The sequence below is a fragment of the Colletes latitarsis genome, chromosome 7, assembly GCF_051014445.1.
Source record: "Colletes latitarsis isolate SP2378_abdomen chromosome 7, iyColLati1, whole genome shotgun sequence".
Taxonomy (NCBI): domain Eukaryota; kingdom Metazoa; phylum Arthropoda; class Insecta; order Hymenoptera; family Colletidae; genus Colletes; species Colletes latitarsis.
The window spans coordinates 18248985-18273774 of record NC_135140.1 but is presented as its reverse complement, the minus strand read 5'-3'; the positions used below and the strand labels follow the sequence as shown (position 1 = coordinate 18273774).

The following is a 24790-nucleotide window of genomic DNA, read 5'->3' as shown; positions in this document are numbered from 1 at the left end:
AACTTGGACAACATGATTCAACTAAAATCTATGACTGGTAGTCAATAATCCATGATATAATCCTCAAGCAAATGTCAGTGCATCCTCCAATCTCTCATCATACTAGGTGTAATGCTGATAAGACATGAACATGACATTCAAAAAGGATTTGTCAGAAGATAATCAAATGATAGATACTTCTAAAAAGATACAGCCAAATCTTGAAAGTTACGTGGTACTCTAAAGCCATCAATAAGAGCTCTGTCACCACTTAGTTAACACTGGGAGGATCCTCTTACTTTGTAATTGATCGGCTGAACAAGTGTGATTGTTGATCAACGAGAAGTGACGTCAGGCATCTTAAATAGACAATAACTGTAAGGCATGCACCACTGCCAGAACGATCGTTCATCTCTGATGAAGCTGGCAACAATGCTAACAAAATGTCGCGACACTTTCACAAAAGGACGGATCCTACGGGACACATAAGCTTCTATCAATATCAGCCTAAGAAGTCTGTAGAAGAAAGGATTTCCCACGATCCGTAGATCGAGGTATCCGTGTTATTAGCTTCAAGAGTGACGTATCGCAGTAAGGAAAATACTTAATCCGATGTATGTTATTTGTTAGAAAGTTCGAGGAAACTTGCAGATTATAATAGGGGAAACTTTAAGAACCTTGCTTCCTCCTCAAAACTAGCTTTGATATGTACTTATTATTGGCGTTAGGTGGTGGTAGATAGACAGGTTCATCGTTGGGTTCTGTAGTCATGTTTGCAATATTAATAGAGTGAAAAAGGAAAGAGTATGGGAAGTTCTCTAGGGTACAAGAAGAGTGGTTTGAGGAATAAGTGAAGAGATGTTTAGAGGATCGATTACCATTGGAGATCTTTAATTGCTGAGCAATTCTCTCTTAAGTCCAACATCACTATCACCCAGACCATCAACCCTTTCACTCATCCTCACTTCTCAGGATCAGAATGGAGTTAAATGGAGGACCAAGTAACCCTGACAGGATTAAAGTGAACGTGACAGAGCTTAACAGCCTCCCACTCTTTTAGCGATCTTTCCAGGAATTGCAACGACATTAAAGGAGATGTATAGCAGTAGAGAGCTACTTTAAAGAAGGTTAGAAGATACCTAGCTGCGAGGTAGACGATTCGTTAGAATAACTCAATTTCGGACCTAATATTTCACCCAATTTGAATCCTCTCGAAGGGTTTAACTATATTGAACCTGGGAACAGAGTTGGGCAACATGTAATCCGATTACATTTAACATAATACGCTAACAGTGCAATTAGAGTGTGAATTTGTGTAATCCTATTGCAGAAACCTAATCAGATTTTGTCCGACTCTGTTTGGAGATTTCTGCCCATGTTATTCATTTACAGTATTTTTAAATTATTTCTCATGTTGTTGGGTCCACGTTTTAATGGAGATCAGATTGTTATGGCTAGCTAAAGTCATTGCTCCGTGGCTGTGGCTGGGTCAGTTAGGGGGAACGCGACCAATCGTGACACTTAACGTGATAACTGTATTAGAAAAGGAACGGTCAAATTCGTGTGACGTTCGACCGAAATGATTTTGCGTAAGCAGACGGTTAACGTGATCGGATTACGTGGCTAGGCGATTCGCGATGCAATCCTTATTAGGTCTGTACAGTTCTCGCGTGACAACACCTGCAGCTCGCTCAATAGTATCATTCGTCGGTCGCAAGAATGCCCATTGTTCGAGGTTTGCAGAAATTGTATACCTGCATCATACCATGCGCTTTGCAGTTAGTATTTTGATACGCATCGACAGTTTTACTACGAGACTTTACATTTACAGAGTGTTTCTGAAGTAGCTGGCTCAAATTTGGGTTGGAATAACCTAATCTGATCTTAATTACTTCTCGCACATCACTTGAATCCTCAGAATTCGTAAAGAGTATTCTATTTAAATAATATCTTTGCTATTTGATAATTGGAAAGAGTTATTTTTCTGTTACAGACGTATGGAAACAGTCAAGGTCGTTTGAAGGTCATGCATCATTTGTTTACATTAGGTTAGACCCGAGTCAGGCTTCAAGGTGACCTACAAAACCGTGAATTGATTCGTTTAGTCTAAGTTAGGTACCGTAATCTAGAAGTGATTTATTTTATGCGAGGATAGATTTAGGTTAGATGTCAAGAAGCGTCATCAGTACTGAAAATTATTATAAAATTGAGAAAAAGTATGTATTCGCAGAGATGCACTCACCGAAACGAAACTTCGTCCAGTCTCGGAGTCGGTCGCTCTCTAGTGAGCTCTATTATCAGAGGCGATTAAGGTTAATTTCGTGCAGCGATTACCCAGAAATGGCGCCACGCAGCCTCTGGTATGATTCATCGTTTCAACTTAATTCTAACGCTTTTCAGTGACATCCGCCCGCCGCGTCCGCAACGCACCTCCAAAACAATTAAATTCTAACGACAACGAGATCTATACTGGGTGAATTATTTAAAAACAGACCACCCGAATGACTCATTTACTTTTGGCGGTAGATCAAAACGCTTTAAATAAGTTTTTTTTTTCTGAGGGGACAAAATCTGATATCAATATTTTTATGGAAGCACAAGAAAGATACAAAGGTCCCTTGTTACCAAATGGTATGACTTTGTATGACACAATTCTGTAGAATAATGATTTTTAAAAACAAGTGATTTCTTAACAAGTATCCCTAACGTGAACCGATGCAAGAAGCGAGGTAGTATTGAGAGTTATTCAGGAGACTCGTTTTAAACGTTCCACCCAGTATATGCCTATGGATGCACAATTTATGGGTCTGCATTTTCTCCGAATATTTCGCGAAGCAAGTTTGACGTTCACCTCGAGTTCAGATCGACGGGATTTCCTTCGACGAGACTGATCGTCTCGATCTTTCTACTTGACCTACTGCTCCAGTTCTCACCACAAATCGAGAGATAATTACGATTTCGAGCGAAACGAATTAAAATGCAAAAAAATCGAACTTATCGATTCGCCAAATCGAAAACAAACTCGGTTAGTATAACAATAAATTAAAATTTCTTACTTCTTCGTTACCGATCTTTCGATTCTGATCACGGACGACACAATTGCTGTATTTATCTACGTACGTTCTTATAAATCTGTAATCGTTACAAATTGAAACTTAAAATCGGTTAGAATAACCACGAATTAAATTTCAACCATTTTTCCACCTTAAAAAGTACAAAATTTCTTACTTCGTCCTTACCGATCTTCCCAATTATCAATTTGCAACACTATTTACTAATTACTCACAATTGTTGTTAATAATACAACTTCTCTAACTGTTAGAGACCATGTTAAATTATATCGACGATCGATCGTTCGACATATTTCGGTTATTTACACTATTTCAATCGGTCTGATTATCGATTTCGATCGAGATATGTCCTCTTCTGCGAATCGCGAACAAACACCGAGATCGGCTGGCGAGATACTGAGAGATCGAACAACGTGCCAAGTGGATGCTGGAGGATTTCGACTGAGTTCATCGATTGCGTGGTGGAGCAAACGCTTTCACTTTTCAGAGACACCGATTTTTCTACCGATACTGCTCGCACTTGTCGTTAAACGATCGTATAAAGATTATCGAGCACCCAAGATCAATTTAAGGGAGTATTGCTGTCTAGGCTGTCATTTCTTCGGCCTTTTATTGTGATTTTTTTTTTTAAATATTAAAAATTGCGAGAGTTATAGCTTCTTGTTTAAAAAAAAACGCATTTAAACTGGCTTACATGATATTTCAAGATCTAGCAAACCGATTGACTTCAAATTTGCAGAGAATATTCAGCAGACACGCCTTTATAGCTGAAACTAGAGACTTAAAAAAATATTGAGTATTACTATTGTTTTTGATACGCTAAAGACAAAAGAACGATTAACAAATAGAAATTCGAAACTTTAAGCGTCGCCATTTCTTTATTTGTCAGGATTTTGACTTCTCCCCCTTTAGATACTTTAACCCCCTCTGTTTCAAATTATCTGGAATCCTGGAAGCCATTTGGAGCGCCTTTTTCAAAAGAGCCATTAAATAAGAAGTTATAATTCCCACGATTTTTAATATTTTTCCATGAAAAAAATATTGTACGTGCTTATAAGATGAATAAATATATCTACAAAGTCTCAGTGCAAAACAGCCTACCTATCGTTAGAAAAAAAATCACAAAATGGGCCGTGAAATTGACAGTCTAGACAGTAATATCTCCTTAAATAAACCGATATTTCACATTGACCGTCGAACAACAATGTCCAAGCTCGGTGCAGTTATAATTTAGAATAAATATATGCTCTGTAGATACAGGTGGGGCGATGATATCATTGCAAAGTCGTCATTCTTATCTCCCGGCGCAAATACCGTCACGAAGCAGCACGTGCTCAGATAGCATTCATGCACGGCGAGCTATGCGAATCGAGTGCAGCACCATCCGCAGAACATCAAACGAGAGTTCGATCGCTCGAAAGAAAGAAAATTACGTAACACTGGCCCCGTTTGTCCATCGACAATGTAAACAAAACAACGATCCCACGGTACGGCCTCGTTCAATCGACGAACGAAATATACGGAAAGACTTCCACGCTACGACCGATGATGTAAACAAAACAAAGGACGGCTCTATCGAGAGCAAAACAAAATGGAAAACGTTTCCACGAATTTGCAGTGGTGATAGTTTATTGTGAGAAATGTTCCATTTGTAAATTACGTTTTAAAATTATTTTTACCACTATCTATTATCGTAAATTAATCTCCTCCAAGTAACTGGAAATGGCTAATTAAAAGAACAGTCGCTTTTAAGTTACTCACGACTGTGGATTACTCCATTTTTATCGTAGCAAATTTTCTGCTCATAAAGCGAACCTTAACGTTGATTGTACCACTATAAAAATTGATATGAACTCCAAAGTGTCAGTCTTTAGAAGTCTATTAACTTAAATAAACAATCTAGTGAACGAATGGTAGTATATTACGATTAAGAACTGAAAACAGGAGCTGTTTTCGCGATGCAAAGTATAAAATCGTACTCACGTGTCACAACAGCGAACGCATGGTCACCGGAATCGTGGCGCAGAGAATCTCGGAGACTTGGAGGGACCGATCGCGGGTATAATCGATCGAAAGAGCGCGAGATCGACCAGAGCACGGTTCGTCGGGCCGTCACCACGAAGACTCTGGTTCGAAACATCAAACACGCTCAGACTAGCGTGGCCAGGCGGCTTGGAAGGGGAAACGGAAATGATCCTACGGCTATTCTCATGGACACGGTGTCTCGCTCTGACGCCGTGACACGCTACGTTTGTCCTTCTTTTTCTTTTCTTTCTGGCAGGGCCGATGATTCGTACAGGCCCGTCGCGCGGCACTGCGTCTACTTATCGGATCATCATATTCGAAGCGGAGCGACGCGTCGGGAGATTTGCGTCGAGAGCGTCTGGCTCCGTCGGAGGCTTTAACCCTTTCTGTCTGCGTAAACCATCGACGTGGACGATGAACTCGTATATCCGTCGCTCATGCTTATATTAATTCCTAACCCTTTACGATTCACTTATCCGATCAAGAATGCCCTGCAGTTATCTAAACATTGGTTTAGACATGAACCATGCTTATTTTTTGTGTTTCTGTGTAGAACAAATATTCATGCATTCCATTTATTTCGTTTGTTTCGTGTATTTTATTTCACCTCTCTGTTGCACGCAATTGAACCGACACCGAAGAGAAAACAAGACAAACGGAAATGAAACGAAATCGCATAAAAGTCGACTTTGATTGCGTAATTCAGATTGTACCTTGTATTCAACAAAATTGTTTGAAACTAATGGTTTCACGATATAATCTCACACTACGAGCATACCGAGCGAACCGTGGAGTACGTTTATTGATTTTTTAGTATATTTTCATGTAACGACTTTATTCGCCAAGCAAAAACAGAAGAGCAAAAAAGTGGACTGAGTGAAAGGGCGAGCTTCAGGGAAGGAGGCTGGTTTATAACCTACCTCTAATGTAATGTATTATGTATTATAACCTAACCTATCTGTTACACAATCTAACTCAAGATGTAATGTATTATGTAAATCGAAGAGAGCAATAAACTGTTCATAATAAGAATGAGTTAACCGTAAACTACTTTACTAAAAAAAAGGAAGATTAACCTACAATTTACTACTTCGTTGTTTACAACAATCATTTGTTCCTTACATTCACAACACTAATCAATATTTATATAACGGAATCGACAATTCATACCAAAGTATTACATTAAAAATATTAATTTAATTGATTGGAATCGCTATTAAATTAATAGAAACAAGGTCGTTCGAATGATTGGACGAAGAGAGTCCTCGAGCCCTCCAGTTTCAAGTGTTTAACCTCCCCGACCGATCGATGCATCGTTCCTGCACTCGAAGCGAAATGTTTCGCAATAAATATACATTTTCATGAAGCGTTACGATATCGTAATTATGCAATTAAACACATAAGAGACTTTGAAGCCTCTCAAACGACATAGTCGAAGGCACGAATGCAAATGGAGCATTCTATGAATGAAAATGACGAATGTCCCGTTGCTCCCGGTTCTCCTTCTTTCAACTACATTCTTGCACATCGTTCTTTAAAACGAATTTGCAATTCAAACGTCAAATGAGCCTCCTAAACAAAGATTTGCAGTGCTATAAATACCCAACGTTGGTTCAAAGACGTTCCTTAGAAAGTTGCAATGTAAGAGGGGCAACAACTCGAATGCATCAACAGTACCAAAACAAAGAAAGCGCCATTACTATCAGAATTGCTAATCAAAGTGTGCCATAACTCGAAGACCTCATTCCTGTTCTGATGCAATTCGTTTAGAACCAAGTGCTGTTTAACATAATGCTCACCGAGGTCATTAGAGGCCAGGTTGTGGAGAAGATCCAACCATCCACTTCGTTCTTAGATCCCTTTTCCGCAAGACCGGTTTTCATATCGCGGCCACTTTCCTCGAGAAACTTTCAACACTTTCTTCTCATAGTCTGCTCATCTCCTATGTTCTGGAATTTGTACGATCATCGTGTAACGACCTGTCTGCGGGATCTTGGATTCAGAACTCTGGGATTCCCCTAACAGTATCAGCAGACAGGGCATCATAGGTAACCGCAAAACTCATCCCAAGTTCCCTAGAATCCTGGACTCCTAGGACTCCTGGACCTAGATTTTCTAGGTTCCTTAGACTACCAGGTCCACTATGCACCTGAGACGTCGGTTTCCTTGCATTACTAGGTCTCCCGTCTTCTAGACTCCTGGGTCTCCTACACTCCTAGTCTCTCTAGACTCCCATGTTTCTAGGTCTTCTAGATTCCTAGCCTTTCTTCTGTATTCCTACATCTCCAACACTCCTGAGTGCACTTAGGTTTCCTGTACTGCTTAAGATCTTCTAAATTCCTTAAACTTGGTAGCCTAGATCCCCTAGACTCCTAAGTCTTCTAAACCTTAAAGGTCCCCTAGAATTCGAAGTCTCTTAGATTCCTGGGTCTTCTAGACTTCTCTATCTTGTAGACCTTTTAGGTGTCTTGTATACATGAGACCTTCTAGGTCTTCCAACCCTACTTCGTCCTTTGAACTCCTCAGTTTTTTAGACTCCTAGGTCTCCTGTAAACAGAAGGTCTTCCAGGTGTTCTACAGTCCTCAAATGCCCCACGTCTATATGTCCAAGACTCCTAGGCCTCCTAGTCAATAATCTTCTAAGGTTTTACGAGAGAACCTCGAGGACTACAACGGAAAGCACTCGATAGTCGTGCGCGTCGCTAGTTCGACAGCCTTGAGAGTTTCTTGATTCTGGGCCACGTTTCATTAGCGTGGCACAATTATCACCGGAACAACTTGACCCCGTCACCACAGTCACCGTTTAGTCCTCTGCTCGAACAAAGTCCCCAGTCACTTTGGATCGATTCGTGGATCGGAGGGGAAAGAAAATATGGAATTTAAACGGTCCGTGTTCTAGGAGAACGTGGCCGAGCTAACGCTAGAACAAGGACTGTCACTTTCATCGATTGCCGGCCGAGCGAGCCGAGCAGTTGCAAGAGAAAGTAAAAGAACCACGTTGCGCAATTCCGCGTTACAGCGTCTGAAATAATTTCTACGTAATAAGACTGCCTACTGGCGGCGTGACTATTGTTTATTTGCACCTTGAAACTGGTGACATTGAACGATAGTTAGGCACTACGGGAAGAAAGTTAGAAGCGTGGTTAGGCGTTTGATCAACAGGTGGATTAGTAGATGAACAAATAATCTGGTAATTTTTCTAGCGAGAAGAAGAACTTAAGTTGATTGACTCAGTCGATATTATAGTAGAAGAGCTACTTGACTCAATGGGCATTATAGTAGCTGAGTTACTTGACTCAGTGCATACTATAGTAGCTAAGTTACTTGACTCAGTGGACTCAGTCAAGTTACTTGACTCACTAATTAATTGATACCTTGTGCAGTGTCACGATAACTTAATTTATTAAACAGTACATCAGCTCAACGATTTAACATAATAGTCACTATAATAAACCACTTATTAACTAGTTCATCAGAGAGTAAATAATCCTGTCGACTGGTTAGTAGCTATTTTAATAGAGTCAGTAGTGACAAGTCCATTAATACTGTTTTCATTATCATAATTCTTAATTCAATGCTAGCGATAGTTTCCCCCAGCCGTTTCGATGCTAATTCTTAATTAAACTAGTTCCCCGCATAGTTTCTCTAACCTTCAGAGAAATCTGTATCCACATAAATCTCTCTGAGACTAAGTTCGTACTACAACTCACGTAAAGTGTTGCGTAATAAAATGTATGCGTACACAGTTGGAAGTAAAAATAGAAAAAGCATTTAAAACAAGGTAGTGGATTGAAAACACAATATACTATCAATTACTCGAAACTGAAATTATTGTACATTGTACATTTCCAAATGAAATATTCGAAAATAGAAACGTGAGAATTTTCTGTTCGGTTGGTTTCCAGAAAACCAATTGTTTCACCGGGATTGAAGTCGCTGATTCAATTTAATCCAATTAGTACTGGCACGAGAAATTATTTCTCCCAATTAAAACCGTTCATCCAATTACACGAGGGTCGGGAATATTTTTCCCGCGAAGTTCGCTGCATCTGTTGCACATAATCAACATCGAATACTGAATTAGAATTTAAAATCAATGTACACCGTGCAAAAAACAATCATGTCGTTTTCATGAAACGACAACCGTTCAGACATGATTAGTGTAACAATATAATAAAATTTTCCAGTACAATTATACATATACGCGCAATAAACTTGCTTTAAAATTTATTTTTCATAAATAAAAAAGTATCCACGATTGTTTTGGGAATTATAACGATCGAAAGTATTTTTCGAAACGTATGTTTGTTTCAGACTAAAAGATTACAATTTTTTTATAAGAACGTTAACTCAAATAAAGATAATTAAGATTTAACGAGCTGAAGAAGCTTCGGTGCACGGTCGTGCAGATAAACCGACGATTAACCATTGACATCTCCTTTTATCACGAGCATTCCTTCCGAAAGATAAAAATAAACGACCGTGAAACGTAATATGTATTTGCAAAATGTGAAAAGAACCAGACTTTTAAACACAATATGAACATTAATATTGTTCTAAACTGGAAAATAACTAAAATTATAGTTATAGTAGTAATTATAATCTTAAAAAAATTTTAAATAATATCTTGTTTTCGAATATGAAAAAATTAATATGGACAAGTGAAAAGTGTTCCATTGTTGAGTATGCGCCCATTTTGCACATTCTTGGCATGCGTGTACGCAATAAGTGATAAAAAAAGTCGACGACAGCAGAGATCCTATTACGCTTGACATACGAACAGAACAACAGAGGTTTACGTGCGTTGAAATTTTTCGCTGAAAAGTAAGCGCATCGTTTTAATTCCGGAAGAAACAAAAGATTTCACAACGAAAGTGAAATCAATTCGAAACCACTATTTCGACAAGGCGAATAAAAATTATTCATATTCCACGTAAATCGCGATGGTGATTTCAAGTCTTCTAAACGCAAAAATTCTGATTATTTAACTTTGAAAAAATTTCTAGGCGTTCCATAAATGTCGACAAATGATTCTACACAAGAAAATGATCAAAAGAGACCTAAAAATACGCGATTTCACTTAAGAAAACAAAGTTGACCTTCATATGTTCTCCAAGCGTCCTCAAAGGTCAAACTTGTTTACATCAGAGAATAAGCTCCTCCCTGAACTATTTTTTTTAGTATAGTCAACAGTTTCATAAATATTACATGGGACATTTTGTATAGTTTCATTTCCAAACTAAAAGCTTCGAAGTATACTTTTCTAAAACAAAATTTGTCGCTGTTTGAGTAATATCGATACGTCCAAAGGGTCATTCACACGTTCGCGATGATGAAATCTCGCTAGCCTGATTTTCGTTGCCAATATTGCTGACCAATATTTGCATTCGATGCAAAGTATAGTTCGTTCTATCGAATCCTGAGTTTATTTTGCGTCGACAGCGTCGAGCGCACGGACCATTGGCAGTAGCAACTTCTCAAGCGACGAATCGGTTTCGCGAGGCGACTTTGACATTTGAATGGAAACGATCTACCAAGGAAGTGTACTTTGAGATCTTCGCGAGCGTGAGTACCGCCTCTTTCGAGTTATATCTCCGAAATATCGTATCAGAAAATAAATCGAAAATGGCAGTTTCCTGCATCCGCGAAGAATCATGATTTACCGACGATTTGGTAAAATTATACGTTTCCAGTAACTTAAATTGACTATAACAAAGCTAGAAAACAGAACAAAATTGACAGAGAAAAATTTACTATAGTAAACATTTCCTTTTTGCTCTCGAGCTTATAATTTCAAAATTTTCCATCGACTACATTATTCAAGACATTTAAATGGGAGAATTTCTACGTTTACCATTAAACGAGCCATTAATTTATTATTGATATCCTTTTCCATCGACTCTGATGACTTTTAATGGATACTTAATTTTATGGATGATACTCGAGCACTTCGTTTTCAGGTTTTCCACGAACACGTCATGGACACAGAGTGCAAAATTTCGTTCTCGAAATTGGAAAACCTGCCAATTCTCGACTGCCAATGTGGCGTGAATCCAACAACGTCGAAAACCAGTACGGAAAATCGTTGATATTTTTCAAAATAAAATGGTCCAGTGAATGTTTCGTACAGAATGGCTGATACGTTTGTTAGCCTTGACGAGCAATTAGTAAACGTTTTCCATCCTTTGTTCCTTTGTAAATGTCACTAAAAATATTGAAGACAATAATCCATTTTTCAGTGTAAAAAAATAATTTAGAAAGCTTGAAAGGGACTCAGATTCAATACATGGGAAACTTTTATTATTTGCCTATTGATACCAATAAATATTTTAATTTGTTAGTACTATTCGTTTATCGTAAAATTTCAGATAATTCAACGGTGGACGCGAAATGTTGCAACAGTATAGCTACTCGTAGTCGTTGGAATTTCTTCAAACGCTTTGGATTACTTTTCTTGGTCGAAGTTTTGCTCATGATATTGACCATATTTTTTGCTGGTTCTCTGTTATATTTCGTCTTCACGTCAGGTTTGTATAATAAGCATTTAACTGTCAATAATCAATGCTTACACTCTGTATAAATTTTCATTAGCCATGTTATACGAAATAATTTTTGTAAAAACATTTGTTTAACATATTCCATCACATGTTAGATAAAGATCTAACCTAAATCTAACTGAATTTTCAAAAGGCTACTTCTTCCAAGACGAACAAGCGGATCCAATTAATCAGTACGAGGAATTCGTGACAAACGAGTCGCTGGTCGAAGAGCGAGAAAAGGAATTAGATCAACAGACCATGGATCAAATTATCGACACTATTCGACTGCTGGGATCGAGTCCAGAATGGGGATCGATACTGTCCGAAGTGGATGGGGATCGTCGAAAACGAGACACTGGAACGATTCTGTGCAAAGAGAACGTAGAGCACTGCAAGACAGTGATGAATTCGATGAGGACGATCACGAAGATCGTAAATAACAGCATGCCTCATTTGCATGCGTTGTTGACGAGTTTCTCCACGAATCCGGAAGAGTCCAGATCAGAATTCATGGAGTTTCTCGATTGTCTCCAGTGCAAGGACGACTCCATAACGTTCATCGACACTTCTGGCCCTGATAGAGTTATAAACAACGATCGTACGTATCAGAATTTTAATCACGATCGGATCGAGAATAACGTCGACGTTATCACGAAGTTACTGGACGACGACAAACCAACCGAAAAGAACTCTAGCGTTAATTACGTGGAACACGTTGATAATGGAACGCGGTATCAGTATGAGAACGCCAAGATATCGACCATTTTCGATCGTCTGGAGGAAGATTCTAGACCAACCACGAAGGAACCAGTGACGAGCAAATCGACGTTCACGGAAGCGGAGCCGACAAATGCAGCGGCGAGCCAGACGATCGGAATCGATGATACGGATCGGACAAAGGTCATCGTGAACGTGACGGACAGTTCGAGCACAAATAACGTGACGGAACTAGCGAACGACGCGGTTAATCCTTCGACGTATCCTTCGTACAAAGGTCACGCCGAACAGAGAGAACCGGAGGGAACCAAAAACGGTAGATGCATTATTTATTACACCCTGAACCTGCTTCAAAGGCTAGAGTTGTACTTGCATCTCAGTAAATATTAAATATCCATGAATGTATAAAGCAGTTGCACCGGTCGAAGCAACCAAATTGTCAGTCGCGTTTCAAATATTCAGTTCAGAAAGGAAAGAATTTGAAATATCTTATTACAGGGTCAGAAACTCCAGACTCAAATGGGGCCAGGAAGTCAGCCCCCTATAAAGGCAAGGTCTTCATAATGAAGGATGACCCACAGACGAAAGGGACCCTAGATTACTCCCAGCTGATCATCCCCACAGCGGAAACATCGAAATCGACCCAGCAGCTGCAGCTGACCCCGACGATGTCCTGGAAGCAACACCAGATTTGCTTCTACGAACCATCAGGGAAGAGCGGTTCCGGGAAGCAATCAGGTCAATTTGTGTACCCCTCGGCTCCAGGAGCTCCTTATCCAGTGTACATGTCTCAACAGCGAGAAGGCTACCAGGATCCTGATAGCCAAGCGCAGAGTTTCGTGCAAGTCCACGCGCAGAACGTGCAGATCATGCCGATGCAGCCCTACTCAGGGAACTCAGGATTCAGTGGCCAGAAAGTGGGCCCAACGGGGCCCGCGACACAGAACTTCCCCATGTTCCCGGGGCATCAAACGTCGCCTAGTGCCGACGCGAGTGCACCAGCTAAATTGCCTTACTATTGCACTTATATTCCTATGCCGACGTTCCAATTTCCAGCTATACCTGGGGAGTCGGAGTATCAGAGGTCTGCCGCTAATTCTAGAGACAGTAAAGCGCAGGGTGACGCAAGGGACAACTCATTTTACAAACAAAATCTACCGAATTATGGTAGGCACTGTCTTAGATACGCTACTATACAGTTTGAGTTACTTTCTTTAGAATAGATACCAGTGGTTTCATGATTAATAACTGAATTTCGCTTTTGTTATATCAGGATACTATGAACTATGTCCTTCCAACATGATTCGATGTCGTGACGGCAAGCGATGTATACTGAGGTCGCAATGGTGCGATGGACAGGTGGATTGCGGCGATGCAAGCGACGAGACCACGTGCTCATGTAGACATCGAATATCAGAAGAGAGGCTTTGTGATGGCTACTTCGATTGTCCGCACGGAGAAGATGAGCTAGGCTGTCTCGGTAAAACAATTACTCATATGGTGTCTCCTAGTGTCGCCACAGACGATGTATACGAATAGACCTTACACCTTATGGACTGAAAGTGGCCCAATCTGACTGCCATACCGACCTGAAAATTCAGGGGTGATTTTATCGCCCTCTTCTCATGGATGGTGGTCAATTGATGGACTGTGCAGCTGTAGTGTGTGCATAAATACATGTGAGTTGACTATGCAGGGATTGAAATTCATTTCTAAATCTGTTGGTAATGTTACAAATAGTACGAAAATGATAATGGGGGTTCGAGACCCCATAAAAATGGGTCGAAAAAATACATTGGGCGAAAGATCTACTGGTATACCTCGTCTGTGACAATACTTTAGAATCTTTGATGAATCAATGAGAATCAAAACTAACTTAGCGAAGAAACTCTATATTCATGATGACCTATGCAAGGCGGATCGCAGCCAATTCGCTAATATTATTTAGTTTTTAATTAATAATTGCATTACCCAGCTAAGAGTGATACGATTATTAATTAAACGTTAAATAATATTACCCAGGTCTCACCACGAGGAGGTTGCTGCGAATGGAGACCCGAAGGGAGATAGATGGAATCCAAGTTCCATCGATCTCCCCTTTACATCCTTAGAAACTAGGTTAGTCATGCCAAGTAATTATTTTGTTTAAAAAGGGATGAAGCTAAATCGTGGGTGACGCGACTCGATACGACGCGATGCACCATGCAATAGTGCAAGGAACGAGAGACGCGAACCGAATAGCGAGGTCAAAAGGGTCAGCTCGTTGCCTCTTGGCAAGTCCGATCGAAGGGGAAGGGAATCGACGCACCCGACACGGGTTCCCCATTTCCCCCAAGCAGCCTGTTGGGAGCCAAATGGACCCAACTCGGGATGTCTGACAGAGAGAGGGATCCTGAGTCGGGGCTACCGCAGACAGGAACAGTCCCTGATCCCCTCTGCGGCCGAAATACCCTTTCCCTTGGATCGTCTTACTAGAGGACGGCAACTGACCCTTCGGACCAGCTAATCGGCCGATCACTTGCTTTCTACATGGAAGCAGTGGTGATCGGAGGCGACGGGAGACGAGTGAAAGGGAAGCTATTTGTTACATAATTACTTGGCAGGACACGCGGCTACACTAGGGGCTTAAGTCTAAATACCAAGTAATTATTTTGTTTAAAAAGGGTTGAAGCTAAATTATGGGAGACGCGACGCGACGCGATGCTGAACCGTGCAGCAGATCTTCGGATCGAATCAACACTACCCTTGGTAGATTGATTTCTATTTCTAGAAATCGATCTATCATTGGCAGGCGACTAGATCTTTCGGACAAACTGGACGGCCGATCACATGTTTCGTTCGACGAAACAGTGGTGACCGAAGCAAGAAACGAGAGAACGAGTCGAGAGAAGCTACTTGTTAAATAATTACTTGGCATACGCAGATACACTAGAGACTTAAAATTAACGTCGAAGCTCAAATCTAGTCAAGTTGAAGCTAAAATTCGGACGATAGAAGGAAACAAAGTTCCTTGTACCAAGCAATTATGTGGTTAAAAAGAGGGATGAAGTTAAATCGTGGGATACGCGACGCGACGCGACGCGATGCTGTACCGTGCAGCTGATCCGAGGATCGAACCTACTGCCCTTGCTAACTCGATCTCAACAAGAAAACAGAGAACTGCAACCCCGAGTCGAGGTCTCCATTTCTCCAACGCAACCCGCCGGGAGCCCGAAGGACCCGACTTAGGCTGTCTGACAAAGAGAGAGTACCTGAAACGGGGTCGACTTCCGCTGGAAGGTATGCGTTTCCGCAGAATACGGAAACTCCACACCTTCCAGCGAAGTGCCGTTTTCCCTCAATCAAGCTTACCAAGGGAAGGCGATTAGATCTTTCGGACCAGATACACGGCCGATCACATGTTTCAATCGATGAAACAGCGGTGACCGAAGCTAGAAACGAGGGAACGAGAAAACGAGAAGCTACTTATTGAATAATTGCTTGGTACAGACGCGAAAATATGTACAATAAAGAAATCTTCGACGTTAATTTTAAGATTCGCGACGAAGCTTATATCTAATTAACCTAGAATTAAAAGTCCCTCGGCGGATGTGGCGTACTCCCTCGATGTCCCTGCGAATAATCTGAAACTAAAATTGATACCCATATTAGTGACATACGAAAGGAAATTTAATAAACACCATGCAAACTAGACGAAGCGATGGAATAATTAGTCGTGCTGATGTACCTAAAAGTGAGAATCTATAAGATTCTCGATGCTAGACCTACCTAAGGAAATGTACAAAATTTATACATGTTAGGAACAAAGTATTCTACCTATACTTGCGTAACGAGAGTATAAAGTCGAAATAAAATAGCGAATGATTACAAAATTTGTCCAAAGAACCATACAAACTTCAAAGACGAACAGAAACAAAGATTGAAAATCCAACGCAGAATTGAAAATCCAACGATGAAATCAAAGAATGAAAATACCCAAGAATCAAACAAAATATCTTAGCGAAATAGAATAAGAATAAAAATCTGATTCTAATTAGTGACATCGAAATTCATGAAATAACATACAAACAAAATACATAAAATAATATGGAAACAAAAATGGTACATGATCCAACACAATCATGCCAATTCAAAAAATAAGGAAACAGAAGAAATAGAAGAGGAAAACATAATAATCAGATAAAACCGGACAGTAAAACAACACCGAATTATGACCAAACAAATAAAATAAACTGGTCAATTCTGTGATAATAATATAAATAAGTAAAGTGGACTTACTACTTGTTGAGCATTAGTTACCATTACCAAGGAAGCAGCACCAGAGGTCCAGCTGTAACATAAGAAACGATTCGTAATTTAGCAAAAGCGTTAGACAGTTCCATAACGTTGAATTGGTATCAAACGACGAAATAGAAGTGGGGAGAGCAATTTTAAATAGTTCTTACCAGTGGTCATCACGGTCCGGCACTGGTCAGTAGTGGTCAGTAGTGGTCAGTAGTCGGATCTCCACTGGTCAGCACTGGTCAGTAGTGGTCAGTTCTGGTCAGTCCTGGTCAGCCCTGGTCAGCCCTGGTCAGTCCTGGTCACTCCTGGTCCCCCCAGTGGTCACCGCTCCACGAATGGCCTGACTTAGGCCCGCGAGACCCGATCCCCCTGGATGCTCCAGGGGTACTGAAGAATTTGTCCAGAGGTAGTCTTCAAGAGGGGAAGTCGAAGAGTGGGGAGACAGTGTCAACGTGAAGAGTTAAGAACCGCTTGGTCTAGCGAACAATACTATTTCAATTGGTCCCACCTCTTGACCATTTCTGGATCTTCACTGGACCGCTGACCTTGATGTCCACCTCACTGTTGACCACCAGTGACCATAAGTTAGTCATTGTTACGAAGATTAAAGCCTTCTTACGAGGATCCCCTTACAATTTGATGCATGGTCTTTTTAACATTTTGTTCCACTTTGGAGGAGAGTATCTTATAAGATACTCGTGGTACAGCGATAGCGTTCATCCCACTAACGATAGGTCTATTTTTTACCTCGGATTTCAGCTGTTTCGAAAGCAAGAAAGAAAGACTCACATTCGCCTTCTTTCTTGAATTCTCGAAGCTGTCCATGCGTAAATACAGTTGCGGTATACGTATCATTGAGATACATCCTTAGGTATTTTAATAATCTTGACATTTTTAAATAATCTTAATCGATTAATTACTCCAATGAAACAGCTTTGTACAGCTTTCATTCCGTTAAAAAATAATAAAATTTCTGTAATTTAATTTTCTGTCTCACTTCCTCTTGTGTTCATTTCTAAATCTGTTGGTAACGTTGCGAGTGGCACAGAAATGGTAATGGAGTTCTAGAGCCCCAGAGAAACGGGCCGAAAAAATACATCAGGTGAAAGGTCTGCTCGTATATCTCGTCTGTGGTGTCACGTTCCTTATAGATGGCTGGATCACCCTTACCGACTGCATCAGAATGGTATCCAGCCATGGATAAGGAAGGTGCCTGTGGAGTCGCCACAATTCGATTCTCTACTGTTTTACCTACGGAACAATTGGCGGGCTATTCAAACCCCAGAACTCTGTATTAGCGCTATTATTGAATGAATATGAATATAATTACAATTTTTACAATTGTATTTATGTATACTACTCTCTAGGCTGTCCGAAGACGTCGTTCAGTTGCAACGATTGGCAGAGACGATATTCGACCGACAACTGCGTTCCACTTTCTCAACGATGCGACGGTGTTAAGCAGTGTGCCAATGGAAAAGATGAGATGGATTGCAACATACTCACGCCCACGTATATCGAGGGGAAAAATGTGAGCAAATACTATCTTTATAGACAAATTGCGAACTTCTCGCGTTATCGAGTCGATGTATAATTATCAGGTGTTCACGATGGGCTATACCGAGGGATATCTTCACAAGAACTTCAAGGGCCAGTGGTACCCTGTCAGCTCAGCAGCCGCATCTTGGGTCAGGGATGCCTGTATCTCAGAAATTGGCCCAAAAATGACGTAATTATATTTCAAAGGCTTTTCAAAAAATAACCTGTCACCAAAAACCTCGTTAAAATTCATATTGCAGCGAGATGCCTGAGATAAATATTCACTCCATACCGGAGAACACGTACGAGGGTCCGTACATATCGGCAGAGGGCGAGGAAGTGAAGCTAATTTCGTCAAACGCGAATACTGCAGTCTACGGCCGGTGTTCAGGACTACTGTGCGGGACCAGAGTTTTTTCGGAACAGGACTATTTTCAATCTCTCGTTCCCGAGAATAGGAGTCAGAATGCCTTGGATCCGATCAAGCAACTGCTCTTCCGAGGTAGCGTTGACTCTCAAACGAAGGAAACCAACAATGACACTGTAGAACAGAACGACATCCTTGGCTCGCAATTGCGAGTCGTTGGTGGACGCGCCAGTCAACCGAAAGCTTGGCCATTCCTGGTGGCCATTTACAGAGACGGTAATTTCTACTGTGGGGGCACCATCTTGAACGAATTGTGGATCCTAACTGCAGCACACTGCATCGACAGGTGAGGATTCAGAATGACACACTGGCGACACCTCTCGTACTCGTCACTAGAGGGCTACGCTCTTGTCTCTCTCGCAAGCGCTCGAGTGATCCTTTTGAATTGTCTTATTGAGTCCACTAGCAGGCCCAGAACGAATTTATAGTATCCAATTTCATCCCTTAATAAATTCTTACCAAACCATAGGTACATTGGCCACTATTTCGAAATCGAAGCTGGACTGCTTCGAAGACTGTCGTTCTCCCCAATGGCGCAGTCCAGAAAGGCGAGGTACGCTATAGTGCACCCTCACTATAATAGCGAGAATATGAGAAACGATATTGGAATGATCATGCTGGACGAACCACTGCGTTTCAATCGATGGGTGCGACCCGTTTGCTTGCCGGAAGTGGACATTTTGGGCCCCATGTGGAGGAACATGCCAGAGCCCAAGTCCACCTGCGTTGCTATCGGCTGGGGAGCTACTAGGGAGCATGGACCAGACTGTAAGACACATTCTGAGTTTCTGCGTGCGTGCCCTTATTATATAAGCACCCAAATCTCATGATCATTTGCAGCTGACCACTTGAGAGAAGTCGAGGTGCCAATACTGGAGAAGTGCAAGTACGAGATCGATAAAAGCGACGCTGCTATTTGCGCGGGCTATCTCCAAGGTGGTCGCGATGCCTGTCAGGGTGACAGTGGTGGTCCCCTAATGTGCAAGTACGCATTGATCAACGTTATTTCAAAGTTCTTGAAGTTACTCTTGATTAGAATTACTATTTGTTGTCACAACTGTTCCTTCTTTCATATTTGCTAGTAATGATACGAATACTGTGTATATAATTTGCAGAAATCCGTATTCGGAATCGCAATGGTACGTAGCTGGCGTAGTCAGTCATGGAGAAGGTTGTGGTCGACCAGACGAACCTGGTACCTACACGAAAGTCAGTTACTTTTTGGAGTGGATTCGAGAGGTTTTCAGTGAGTTTTATCTTATGTTTTGGCCACATTCTATTCTGATATTGGTCAACTTGATAACTCTACTAGTTCCATAGGTAAAAATCATTAACTGTTAGGGTAGAGTCTTAGGTGTTTGCACCAGTCTATGCTCTAAGTCCATATTAGACGTTTGATTATCACTATTAGGTGCTAGAATGGAGATTATTGGAAGACCTAGGATCACTAGGGCTGGTAAACCATGTAGAATCCCTATTGTCTCCAAGGACTTTTAGGGTCTACAGGACCTGTAGTACAGAGTCTCTAGGATCTCCAGAATCTTTAGGATCATTAGGAATTCTTTAGCCAACATAACAGAACTCTCTACTCTTCTCTGATGTTCAGGTGGCGAAAGAGTTCCTCCCATGAAACGAACTCCTTTGGAAAAGTGTCCAGGGTTCAGTTGCGAGAGAGGGTTAGGCAAATGCTTACCCATCGAAGCTCGTTGCAATAGAATGGTGGATTGTTTGGACGGGGAGGACGAACTCTATTGCTCTGGTCATCTGAACAATCCTGTATACAGACAAATGGAGACTTCTGATCCTGATTCAGTGACACCCGAAAACGAGAACTCTACGACGTTTGGACAACCCGGTAGGCCTCGAAAAAGTTCCAGAATAATCACTGAGTATCTTCTCACTTCTTAGCTCAATTTTCATTTCAGATGTCGAACTGTTGTACACCACCGATCAATGGACGTCCCCGCAAGGATACACCGAGGATCTCAATAATCCTACTGCAACGACGTACAGTCCCAACGATAGTACTACCGATTCGTTGTCAATCACAGTAGTAGTAAACGTTCCAACAACATTTGCATGCAGAAGGTAAGAATTGCCACTGAAGATCACAAGGATCGTTCTTATAATCACAAAATTAACAGCATGCTTCAGAGTATCTCGATGGACAAACGGTGTGACAGAGTGATCGATTGCGAGGACAGCACCGATGAGATTAACTGTACTTGCAAAGAGTACTTGATGAACGTCAAACCAACTGCCATATGCGACGGGTACACAGACTGTGACGACGGAACGGACGAGGAGGATTGCAGTAAATAATAATTTCAATTTCTTGTCTCTTCCAGTAGGTTAAATACTCATCGTTACTTGTTTTACAGGGATTTGTTCCGAGAGCGAGTTCTTCTGCAGAAGCAGCAAGGTTTGCATTCCAATTTCCAAGAAGTGCGACGGACAGTTCGACTGTGAACGGAACGAGGACGAACTGGACTGCTGTGAGCATCTTTCCTTGAGTTCGATCTTAGAATAGTCGATGGAGATAATGTTTGAGTTTGTGCAAACCAAATGTTTGCAGTTACGCTGACTGACGGTCGACGCGTGTTCCTGGACGCGGACGAGCGGCCATCTTTGAACATGGAGGGTATTCTGACACGATACGTCGATGGCAAATGGCAGGTCACGTGTCATCGACCTAAGATACATCACAATCAATCCACGATCATGCTTATAGGTCAAAATATGTGCGAGTATTTTGGATTTGCGTAAGTTTATTTATGTGGTATCTTGTATGGTTTGCAACTGGAGGACTTGTTAATCCCAGAGTCCATAGGATGGCTGATGAGGACTTGAACGTGAACATGTTTCTCTCGCTACTTGTGTCCTTTTAAATATTTTATTTGAACGAAGTAGTCTATCCAGCGATGTGCATTTTATTATGACACTTTGAATCTTCTTCTTGGGGAGAGTTAATCGCTATGTCCTTAAAATTACCAACCCCTATCTTATGGTATAGGCTAGTAGACCTTAGCCAAGAAGCTGTGTGACGCTTTTCTTGCGTGTGTTATTGAATTATTCCCGTAGAAGGAACAAAAGCGAGGATCGTTTACCGATCTCTACGATAAAAAGAATCATTAGAAACCTGTTTCTTCCACAAAGGAATCTGCAATCGTCGGAGTCAGTCACCGTGACGAATTCCATACTGGAGACGATACCCTGGAACAAGGCGAACGCCACGCTTCAGGAGGTTCCATCAGCGGCCTCTCTGGACGACGAGGCTGAAACGTGCCCCGGGATTCACGTTCGCTGCAGACCGGTTCTGAGCGGCAGCGTGAACACGCTGGTGACAGTCGACGCTGAAACTGGCAGTCGTGACTACCTATGGCCGTGGCTGGCCGCCATTTTCGTCGACGGGGAGTATCGTTGCTCCGCGATTTTATTGGACACGAACTGGTTATTGACTGCTGCGAAATGTATCGAAAATGTCAGGCAAGTTAAACACTTTCTTCCGTGTCGTCCTGTGAAGTCACGTATACGTGACAACGGCCGTCAACGGGTTAATACATTTGTGAACTCCTTGTAACGCTCAGTCAAACTCTTTTTAGTCGATATTCCATTGAAGTTGATCAATTTTCGACTCGTCAGATGCAGTGATTGAGATTTCAAGTGTTTTTAGGCTGGACTCGAACTACACGACAGCATTGGTCGGTTATGGTCGACTGTTCCGCTACGTGGATGGTCCTCATCAACAGGTATCGACCATCGATGACGTGCAGCCTGTAAACAAGTCGGACTCTGTTCTGTTGCATCTGAAAGATCAGGTGCATTTCACTCGACACGTGCGTCCACTGTTTCTCGAAAGGACGTGAGTATATCTAGACTGCTGTCTCACTGATATTTAATTGTTCCACGGAATTATTAATCATGTTTATCACAGGGTGTATCTACCAGGGACGAAAGACACTTGCGTGGCGGTTGGAACGGACGAGGACCACGAGACGAAGTCCATCTTCTTGCAGACAGTTTTGCAAGACTGCCAGAGCTGTCATCGATGCTTCGTTACATCGTCGATGGCCGAATGTTCGGTAATTTTTATTTAGAAGATCATCATATAACAGAGAAAATTCATTTCTGATGCTTTTTAGAAGAATGAGACATCAGAATGGAGTGGAACGGTATTCTGTCGTGGCAAGAAAGGATGGTATCCTGCGGCCACCTTTCAGGACAAAGGCGGTCCCTGCAGCTTCCAGGACACGCAAAAATTACTGGGAATCGATCACATAAATCCTTATCTGACGAAAGCTATGGGTAAACTTACGATCGATTGAAAACTATTCCAAACGAATTTTTCTCCTAAACGAAAATCATTGATCCAGATGGCTCCAGAGTGTCCATCGAAGCTCCTTGCCGTGGTTTCCGGTGCAACGTTGGCCAATGCATTCCGCAGGATCGTGTTTGCGACGGTGTTCCGGATTGTCGAGATCGAGCTGACGAGGATCCAAATTATTGCAATCGAGTTCGTGAAAATTGCGAAAACATCGTAGAGGGTTGCAGTTAGTATCTCCATATAAGACAATACGATCACAAACACGCGTAAACACGATCATTCTTACTGATAATCGTACACAAACACAGGCAAACGCAATAGTAGCCTTTTGCATTGGCACACAAACACACACAGTCTATTATTGACACGTTCAAACGTGCACAAACATACACAAACGGGATCATTATTACTTGCAGTCACATATGAACATGGTAAAATGCTATCAAACACACACAAACGCTGTTTTGTCGCTTTTAATGCCATACAAACTTGCTGATAATTATATACAAACACCGACAAACGAGAAAATAGTGGTCGATTGTGTTATGAACGTGCAGGTTGCTTGAAGTCGGAGCTGCGCTGTAAAAATGGCATGTGCGTCGACAAGAGTGCATTCTGCGATGGAAACATGGATTGCACCGACGGATCCGACGAACCTACGATATGCACGTGCGCGGAATACCTGAAATTGACTGCACCTGAACGTCTGTGCGACGGTGTGCGACATTGTTTAGACAAAACTGACGAATCCCCGGAGAGGTGTCTCTGCACAGACACAGGATTCAAATGCAGAACGTAAGAGCTATTAAGACACATTCTGTTACCGTAAATATAAAATTCAAAACAGGTCACAAAAGCTTTAAACAATAGCAAGTTTGTTGAAGTTTGAGAGGAATCAATAACAAACAAATATTCTGTCTTAGTATCTAAGCAAAGATTCACCTGTTTGAAATTGAGTTTGTTAACAGATTGCAAATTTACATAATTATTCCGACTATAATATAACAATTTTTCCCTGCAGAATTAGTGGCAACGACACTTGCATTCCTCAAGATTTCGTTTGCGATGGGGACAAGGATTGCATCGATGGCAAGGACGAGGCAACGTGTAGAAGGTTAAAACAATCTGCAAACGACAGGTGATTAGTGTGATGCTATTGTAAGGTGTCAAACAAGTCCTTGATCATTTTTTATGCGAGAGATTTATCATTTTCAATTGTAGTGTTACATCTGGCGAAGTGATTCGACGAAGTTACGGTGTATGGCACACAGAATGTTTCTCAAACCCTATCACATCAAAAGAGGAATCATCAAACTTGTGTAAAACGATGGGATACACGACTGGGGACGTTAAAAATGACAGTTCAGTTACAGAGGAGCCCATGGTCCCGGATCGAGATCATTTCTACATAGTCAAGATAAACAATTGGTTGTGGATGACTCTAAATAACGATGTACCACTGATAAGTTTGATCAAACCCGATAAAACCTGCCACCGTGCGTTCGTTACCTGCGTTTGATCGATTAGAATAAGAATTAACTTAATAGACTAAGTGATTTATAACATTTCATAATTTATTTCTTATTTATTCATGACGGAGTCGCGTCGATGTAATTCTGAAATTATTTATTGAGAAAGCGATCATCCATCTATTATAAGATTGTAACACTGCATTTTATTTTCCGACGAAACCTATTTTAAAACTGTAATGTATTTCTCACAACATGTGAATACAAATAAACGTCGTTAGGTCTGAATCGATGACATAAAATTTGAAGTCTGTGTGTTTGTGATCCCCCTATAACTGCTACCATTTCTGTCCAATTTAGACTAAATTTCATTTACTTGCTCTTTATGCTCTGACGAAAAGTATGGGCTACTTAAT

General features: G+C 41.3%; 2 protein-coding genes across 6 annotated transcripts in view; one reads left to right on the top strand and one right to left on the bottom strand.

Annotated features, from left to right (window-relative positions):
• The window catches only part of Cdase (neutral ceramidase), a 35745-nt gene extending 28779 nt beyond the window's left edge, over window positions 1-6966 (bottom strand). Inside the window, exon 1 of one of the 4 annotated variants that reach the window (XM_076768241.1) lies at window positions 6875-6966. The gene's annotated coding sequence lies outside the window, so the exon portion shown is untranslated. Of the gene's footprint in view, window positions 1-3218; window positions 3238-3265; window positions 3452-5033; window positions 5165-6874 lie in introns of those variants that run through there. The other 3 variants (XM_076768238.1, XM_076768239.1, XM_076768240.1) reach the window with 3 other exon arrangements.
• Window positions 6967-10544: 3578 nt separating this feature from the next.
• Window positions 10545-24584, top strand: Ndl (serine protease nudel). 2 transcript variants are annotated; one of them, XM_076768755.1, is made up of 25 exons: window positions 10545-10640; window positions 11036-11147; window positions 11444-11602; window positions 11766-12647; window positions 12830-13498; window positions 13605-13811; window positions 17983-18146; window positions 18217-18344; window positions 18415-18867; window positions 19051-19349; window positions 19422-19566; window positions 19697-19827; window positions 20188-20436; window positions 20507-20669; window positions 20726-20895; window positions 20963-21076; window positions 21157-21343; window positions 21738-22067; window positions 22255-22443; window positions 22516-22663; window positions 22727-22886; window positions 22955-23131; window positions 23463-23700; window positions 23927-24043; window positions 24127-24584. In XM_076768755.1, exons 2-25 carry the CDS (start codon window positions 11054-11056, stop codon window positions 24422-24424), a joined length of 5871 nt encoding a protein of 1956 aa, XP_076624870.1. In that variant the 5' UTR covers window positions 10545-10640; window positions 11036-11053; the 3' UTR covers window positions 24425-24584. The 2 variants fall into 2 exon arrangements, with proteins under 2 accessions (XP_076624870.1, XP_076624869.1); XM_076768754.1 differs by having other exon boundaries at window positions 22724-22886.
• Window positions 24585-24790: the final 206 nt, after the last annotated feature.